This window comes from Micromys minutus (genome assembly GCF_963924665.1).
Source record: "Micromys minutus genome assembly, chromosome: 2".
NCBI classification, from domain to species: Eukaryota; Metazoa; Chordata; class Mammalia; order Rodentia; family Muridae; genus Micromys; species Micromys minutus.
The window spans coordinates 40,455,989-40,464,809 of record NC_137971.1 but is presented as its reverse complement, the minus strand read 5'-3'; the positions used below and the strand labels follow the sequence as shown (position 1 = coordinate 40,464,809).

At 39.9% G+C, this 8,821-nt stretch overlaps 1 protein-coding gene across 1 annotated transcript in view; it reads right to left on the bottom strand.

Annotated features, from left to right (window-relative positions):
- Positions 1 to 747: 747 nt before the first annotated feature.
- RORB (RAR related orphan receptor B) overlaps positions 748 to 8,821 on the bottom strand; it is a gene marked incomplete at both ends in the record, with an annotated part of 62,696 nt that continues 54,622 nt past the window's right edge. Inside the window, one exon of the mRNA XM_080911765.1 lies at positions 748 to 903. Within this exon, the coding sequence (XP_080767891.1) occupies positions 748 to 903 (156 nt within the window). The remainder of the gene's footprint in view (positions 904 to 8,821) is intronic.

Here is an 8,821-nt window from a genome sequence, read left to right as displayed (position 1 = left end):
CATAGAAATGGAGCTTTAAAGGAACAGTTATGTGTTATCCCGATTCCTTTGTAGACTTTCTTTTGAACAGTCCTATCATGTTGTTATGTATGGATGAAAAACTCTGACTAGAAGTGAAGACCCTGATTGTCTAACATAAAAGTAACATATAACAGAAAGCAAATCACATGAGAGAGCCTGACTAAACCTCCATTGCTAGTGGGCATGGTATTTTAAGCCACAGTGCATGAATACGTAATAGTCATATATAATACTCTGACATATTATATATTCATTACATACATGCACAGTACTTTCCAAAACAGTTACATATTTCCACATGCATCAACTATCTAAAAACATAGAAATAGGTAAGCCTAGTAAGTGGAATTTTCTTAAATTATAGTTGAACAATCAATGGGAAAAGTAATCATGTAAAGTACGGCTCTGTTCTTGTATATATCTACAATAAAATTCTATAAACAGTTGTCTTCAAAACATACCCAAATAAAATTAAAAAAGATAACACCCAGTGTCCTATATTTGTATATTTATGATCATTTCAAAAACAAACAAACAACAAACAAACAAAAGAGCCCCACTCAGGTGCATATTTACATTCTTCAAACTGTAGCGGTGAAAAATATTTCTATTAAGTGCAGGACATTCCTAATGTTGCAGTAGTGACATTTTCCTTAAGTTCTCATGAACACATTGCTTTTGTCTTAACGGCGATGCATTCCATGACTCTGAGAGTTCTCGTCCCCTTCATTTGCAGACCGCAGCACAGTCAGGATTAAAGAGCTCCTTGTACAATGGAGGAAACAGTGTATTCACTATGTCTGGATGAGACTGCTTAAATACCTGCAGCTTCTCCCCATGCAAGTTGCAGACTGCCGTGATAGTTGGTATCTTGGCTATTAACTGCAGAACACAGAGACAGAGGGAGACAAAGAGGGAAGCTCGTTAGTGGACTGTCTTGTGAATTAGTGTCTTTTGGGGACCCAGATAAAGGTAAATGACTTTGGAAAAAGATGTTCAGAGAGGAAAAAAGGCTCACTTTCAGCTTCCCTTGAAAAGAAAACAAAAATATATTTCTCATCTTATGGTCTAAAGGAGGGGCGGGGAGAGAAAGCAAGCAAGGAGAGCTAAGGCTCTGGGTTTCTTGTTCTGAAATAAAATATGCACAGGAGACATTCTTGTTTCAGGTGGTGCTAAGCAGACAAACTCTCTGAACAGAATCCTGCTTCCCAAGAGTCAAGGACAGTGTGACCATGTGATTCAAGGCACTGTCTCAGTCTTTTCACTTGTAAAATGGGCTTGTTATTTCTAGCTCTCTCTTTGAGTTATGTGGACTGAGTAAAGTAATTGAACGTGTTCAGAAACCTGCAGCTATGAAACATAACTGTTAGCTAATAGTGTTATTGTCCTTCATTTCTTACAGACTTCTAGGACATGAATATTAGTCTTTGTTTTTTTTTAAGCTTTGGAGGATGATAATGTTAGGAAAGTAAAAGCAAGTTCTACAAGCTCATGACACAAAGGCAAAGAGACTACATGTGGGAGGGGTGGAATGTGGGAGGTATGGGAGCCAGTGGGAGGGGCTCAGGAGAAATAGGGAGGGCAGTATGCATGAATATGCATGACATACATTCTACATATGCATGAGGGTGTCATGATGAAGTCTATTACTTTGTTCACTAACTGAAAACTCTCTTTGAGGAGTGACCCATGATTATCACAATACCTGGAAGCCTAATTCACTAACTTTGCCCACACAACCCTAATTCTTTTTCACTCTGTTGCAGAAAACAGCACTCATACTCATGCACACTCATGGATCTGAGAGGCCACTGTCTTTGAACTTCTTTAGCGAAGTACTTCACAAACAATTGATCAAACACTAGGCTTTGATTAGGACTCCTCCATCTTCCTCCTCCGTTATCATATTTTTGCTAAAAGTGGAACCAGACCCTGTGCCAGGCAGGTGCTCTACATAGAGCTATATCTACATCCAACGTATGTATGTGTATGTGTATATGTATACATACATATGTTATGCTGTAATTCTTTGAGTTAAAAGAAAACAATGAGAAAAAAGAAACAATGTTTCATAATAGTTTAAATGATCTTCTAAAGGCCTTAGGAGACAAATGTTTCTGTTGTTAAATATAATTACAACCATCCTTTAGTATCAAATTAGCTTAAGCAAATATTCACAGGGCAGTCTTACTGGCAGGATTGAGATAAAGTCTTCTATAGGGAACACTCTTGGTAGAGGTAAGAGTAGTAGTTCACACAGCTGATTAAGATAGACTGTAAAGTGTCAATGGTAAAACCCAGTTAAGTCCTCATGTAATGACCTGGCTGGCACCCCTTGGTCCCCTCTCACCAGTAAGAATATATCTCAGCTTTTGAAGGGAAACAGCAAACAGATAATTACAGATCAAAGCAGATAATTCGGAGTCAAGCTGCTGACACACTAAAGGGATCTAGATACAGCTTTATGATGTGGGGCCTTCAAACCTTCAAAAGCATTCGAGGTATCTGGCTCTGCAACCTCGCCTACTCTGCTGCTGAGGAAATTCTTAGGAGTGAGATCAGGTAGAGTCTTTTCTGTAGTGTGTGTCAGGCTTCGGATTGAGACTTAAGACTTTATCTTCCACATTGGGAACCACATCCCTTTCATTCAAGAGATTTTACGACAAGTAAGTGCAAGTGTATTTTATATATTGGACACTGGAATGCACAGAACTATTATGGATCGTGCCAGTGGTGTATTTACTAAGACAATTGGGGATTAAGTCACCACACTGACTGAGAGAGACAAGTGAGAGTGTTAGGTGGTACCTGAGGAGAGGTAGCTGCTCAGATGTCCTAATGGCATGTGACAGCCTTCCCTAAGAATGTGATATCATGTCTGAGAAGGGAAGGAATGTTGAGAACTGGTCAGGCACATGAACAAGGGAAACTAACATGCCCAGGATCTGTGACAAAGATACTGGCCATGTAGAGTTCTGAAGGCATCACAGACTTGCTGGGTAGGTGAGCATGGGTCTGGGGTTGACGATGAAGAAGAGTATGTGCGATCAGAATTTGGCAGCTCTTACAATACAGCCTTCAGCTTTAAGCAGAAACACAGATTATCAGAATAACAGTCTGACAGAATCACTTTGAGTCTGGAGTAGAAAAGTGTGTTTTGTATATTTTTATACGTAAACAGTTTATAAGTGTCCACTTAACTGGAGCCCCTTGGGAAATTATTGCAGCTTTCTTAACCAGCAGCCTCACACAGAAGGAAACTACAACAATTTAGAAACACTTCTTGCACATTACACTGCTCCCTGAAATAGCTATTGAATGCGGAGGAGCTCTGAAAGCCTTCTCTAATCATCTGCTGTAGAATTGATGATCTGCGGTGCTGCTGGAACTTCCAGATGTAACGGTGAAATGACTGCCAATCTTCAGCGCCATAAGAATCACTGGGGTGCTCCTTCAAAGTGCAGATTACCAGGAACCTCGCCCAGGGATTCACTTCCAGTGTGTCAGATTCCATGCTTGAAGTACACGTCTCCTGTGAACACTCATGTCATGAGCCAGTGGAATAGGCTCTGAGAAACCGTGCTTTGGATGCTCAGACTTTGTGGGGAAAAAATATCCTTAAAAATTGACAAGTAAGTTCTATATTCTGTCTGAATCAGTTCTGTTTTCTGAGTGTCAAGTAGGTTCTTTTAGGTGGCAAAGACATTTTCTTGTGCACAGAGGGAAGGATGTATATGCTCAGTCTATTATATGGTGAAGAGGAGTTCTTGGTGATACACAGGCACAGTATAGTAAGAACTGTGCACACAGCGCTTTGAAATCAGCCTGCTTCTAATTGGCTCCTAGTTCTGCTGAGCATACCAACACAGACTTGGACTTAACTCAGCTTCCTTATCAATCAGATGCTATGTGAGGGTTTCTATTGCTACGATAAAACACCATAACCAAAAGCAACTTGGAGAGGAAAGGTTTACTTCAGTTTACAGTTTATTATCCCATGGTTGAGGGAAGCCAGATTAGGAGCTCAGGACAAAGATATGGAGGCAGGAACTGAAGCAGAAGCCATGAAGGAGTGTGGCTTACTGGTTTGATTTTGTGGCTTGCTCAGCCTGCTTTCATATGCCATCCATGACCACCCACCCCTTGTCAGATGGGCCCACCCACATCAGTCATCAATCAAGAAAATGCTCTACAGCTTGATCACAGGCCAATCTGTGTCTCTAGTCTGTGTCAAGTTGACATAAAAACTAGCCAGCACAGATGGTGACTGTAACATTTCCTGCTTCAGAGGGAGGCTAGGAGGACTTAATGAGTCAGTACACATGGTTTTATAGCGTGGCCTGCCGTCTGCTGACGACACACATGATAGCTATTGTATTAGTTACTTTCTAGTCATTGCAACCAAAATACCAAAGAACAATGTCATGTGCAGGATTTCAGAAGTGTCAGCTCATCATTACATAGAGGAAGTGGTGGGACAGAGGACATTTTTTTTTTTTTTTAACCAAGGCAGGCAGGAAGTAGAGGTGGGATGTGCGTGCCAATATTAGAATATGGTCGACTTTGATTTATTTTGACTAGACCTTCAGCTCCTGTGGCCCTTAATATTTGCAGGTCCCCTAAGATTGTTTGAATGAAAATGTCCCCCAAAGACTCAGATATTTGAATGCTTGGTTTCTAGTTGGTATAAAACTGTTTTATAAAGAATTAGGAGATGTGGCCTTTGGGAGAAGTGTGAACTTTGTGATTTCAAAATCCCATGCCAAGTCAGACCCTGCCCCTCTCTGCCTCCAACTTTTGGATGTGGATATAAGCTCTCAGGTATTGCTCCAGAGCCATGCCTGTCTGTCTGCAGCCAAACTGGACTTGAGCACCCAAGTAAATGTTTTCTTTTATAAATTGCTTTAGTCATGGTGTCTGTTAATAGCAATAGAAAAGTAACCAAGACATCACCAGCACATTCAGGATGGGTATTTCTTGCTCAGTTAGATATCTCTGGAAGTGCCTTTACAGATATAGTCAAGTAGACAATGAAAGCCAACTGTGATGCTTCCTTATATTCATATACTGCTTCTTTCAAGGAGTGAAGAGGGGGTAAAGGTCATGCTCTGCAAACAATGCAAACAGCAGAGATCCAATATAGTCTTTACCAAGGTCTGAAATCTGAGCCTGACCACACTGTATGTTATTTCATTAGAAAATTAGCCATTTGCTTTTATTGGAACAGAAATGCAAAATCATGTTTTCTTGTGGCAATAAAGTTGCTCATTGACAGGTTAGAGACTAAACTCCCGTGCTGTGGTTCTTTGGGCCTTTACTACTTCTGCTATGAACAGAGAAGATATGGGAAATTAAAAGCACAAGTCTAAGGCCAAACCCTTGGTTGTTACTCACTTGACTTTCTTATCTGTAGAATGGTCTGAATAGCTAACAGACACTGTCAGCAACAGCACTGAGAAAGACAGAGAGCTTCATTAAATTGTGTTGTCTCAGAGAAGGTGGTAGAAACATCCCATCAGCTGTGGAAATAGAAGGGCTAGTGGGGCTCCACCACTATGTAGTCAGGCAATGCCAGGAGGCCATGCAGAGACAGTGCAAGCACTTGGCAGAGCCCAAAAGAGCCCAGTGAAAAAAGCAGCATGTAGTCACTTATTGTTCATTAATATCATGTACTGCAGTTGGGGGAGCCACATTTCAAAGGGAGCTCAGAGCAGCCTCAGCAGCAGTTAACAGTTCAACGACTTTTTAAGCAGCTGGGGATGTTTAAAAGAAGCACTTGGAGATGGAGGGGGTAGTCAATTTGAAATCATCATGAAATTCCTTCACATCCAAATAATCTCCATCACAGAATTAAACAGAAGAGCTATAAAAGGGTATCTCACATTCTTTTCTTAATGGCAAGTGTTTCTTATAAGAAGGAAGCTATAGCTTATGTCTACAGGGGTCTACAAGAAGAAGAAACTGCTATTTGAACAGAGACAAGAATCATATGATTCTTTCTAGAGAGTGGTTTTATGACAAAATTCATGGTTTTAAAACCAGTACAACTGATGTTAGGGAAATGGGACAAGCAGAAGGTAAGACAAACCATTAGGTTGTTGTCCATACTCATGAAGAAAGTCCACAATCATTTGATCAAAGTGGAAGACAGAAGAGGCTGAGTATAGCCATCTCAGCTGTCTAGATTCATAGTGTGTGTGCGCATAAACAAACCTAGGTATTTGGATTAAAATAATATTGAACTTGAGACTCCTTTTCAGGTCATAAAGTCCTCCCATTTCTCCTCTGCTTACTCTTGACACCCATTTTTTTTGGCACATTTTTTTTAACCTGGCCTTTGGGGGTAACAGTAGAAGTGAGCCTTTGTCTCAGCTGTGCCTGGGATTTGGAATCAGACTGATAGCCTCAAAATAGTGTCTAAAGGTAGCCAAGACTCCAAGTAACTTAAAGAGCTAAGTGCCAGTTGTATACCCCATGAGGACCAGGAAGCATAGAATATTGGTATTTAGAGAGAGGGAGTGATGAAGGAATAAAGGGAGGAAGGGTGGGAGAGATAGATAGATAGATAGATAGATAGAGAGAGAGAGAGAGAGAGAGAGAGAGAGAGAGAGAGAGAGAGAGAGAGAGTAACTAGACATCACAAGATAGATAAATGTAAGGTAGAAAAATCTTGATGCTTCCCAATTCCAGTATCTTCATGAATGGGAAATGATTTTTTTCCCTTTAAGCTTTAGACTTAATCATATTTTTCTACTGCTTAATCTCATTTCATTTATTTTTTATTAGCTCAGTTAAAATTGACTCATATAATGTGTAACTAAAGAATCTCATTGAATATAGAAGCCTGCAACTTGAGTTGTCAACAGTAATATACTGAACTCTCTCATGTTTTAAATATATGCTTAACCTGATGGGCAGTGCTTGGAATTTTGTGATATTGGTCTCACAGTGTGTGCCAGTCCATTATAAGCAGCTAAACAGAAAGTCAGATACAGTCTGTTATCTTAAGGAATTTCATGTACTGTTCCCCCATGCTCTTCTGGCTCTTGTGTTCCTAACTAATACAGGTTAAAGTGGCAAACCATCCCGAGAGAGAGCTGCATTCCGTGAATTTAGATTTGAATTTTAAGTTTTGGAGAGTCTGTTGAGGCATTTTATATAATTCTGCCTGTTCTTGCATTATTCTAGTATGTATTCCAGCTGTGTAGATGCCTAAGGGGAGCTTTGGGGATGTTCCAGATGTGGTAACAAAGGTATGTTATATTGTGATATTCACTAGTCAATATAAGAAATTTGTAAAACAAAATACAGACATTTAGATTACAGAACAAATTCCTACCCAAATAGAAAAGAGAATAGTGAGATCGAGGACACACCCCACACCATCTGAGCAGGAAAATTTTATTCTCTCATAGGCCCGACTGCCTATTTCAGATGAAATTAACCCCTATCCTCTAGTTACCCGAAATTCTCATAGCCTCCCCAGACCACACTAAAATCATACACTTGGGAAGGGATATATTGTTTCTTCTAATTTCATTTTGCAGTGGAGATGCCAATGCCTGGTTCTCATGAAAAGACACACTGGCACTTAGGTGAAAGTGGCCAGGAGATACAAGCAAACTTTCAAAGAATAACATGTAAAATAGGATTAAATCTTCCATCTTTGAAGCTTTTCCATAGTAACTTAGGTTCTTATGTTCAAGAAACAGTTTTCTTATTCATGCTAAAAATAGTCAAAAGAGATTAAGAAGTTAGTGAGCCCATTGGTTTCTAAAGCTTAGTCAGCCTAGGATTCTTGGGAAGGTAGAAGCCTTGGAGTGGGTGAGGTGTCTCTGAGTTTATTAATCGTTTAGGAGTGAGTACCCACAAGCTAATAGTATAATGACTTAGGTTTAGATTCTAACTCTCTTGTTCGTTTAGGGTGAGGTTTTGATTGCTTGAGTTTTCTATTTATCCTTCGTGAAGTAAGATAATGATATTATAACTTTAAGAACTCCAAGTCAACCTATCTGGATCTGTACAGAGCTGCACACAGTCAGTTCTCAGCCACTCTGAATTACTCATTGTTTTGACCACTCATGTAATTTCCATCTTCATTGCTTTTCCTTATAATCAGATCAGTACTTTTCCTATGCTCCACACCATGTGATATTATATCTCATACACATATGTTGCATAGTTTATCTATAATAAATAGTTGTGATTTAAGTAAAACCACTGTGACTTAGGAACACTCTTTCCATGTGAGAATATTTTTTCTGCAGTGGAAGGTGGTGGTGGCTGTGATATTGTGTGAATAGGGGAGGCATTGCTTCCTTCGACATTAGGGCTTCACACCATAGTGTTTTAGCTGGAAGTGGAAAGTCATGTTTAGCTCTCTCATATAGGTAAGAGGTTATGCTCATATAAAGAGAAGGAAATGACAGGTTGTTTTGGCTGGGCAGAAAACATGAACTTGAGAGTCTAAATGAGCAATGTCCAATAGAAACATAACAGGGAATTTAATAATTCTTGTATTTCTCATTACAACTTAGGGTGAGAACAAAGGCATTTCTACTTGGAGGATTGCTTGGAGAAATATAGATATATAACAAAGATATCAGGTGACTTTAATAAGCCAGGAGACACAGAAGAGAGACTGAATTCGAGAAGGCCTGTGTCAGATGTGCCTCCAGCTGTGGGCCAGACCTAGAGGCCTCACGAGGGGAAGAGTGGAAAATGGACTTGAAGAAAAGATTGAGGGAGACTCCCAGTTGTGGGCTTTGTCCTTGGCTGTGAATATAATGTCACAGCATGA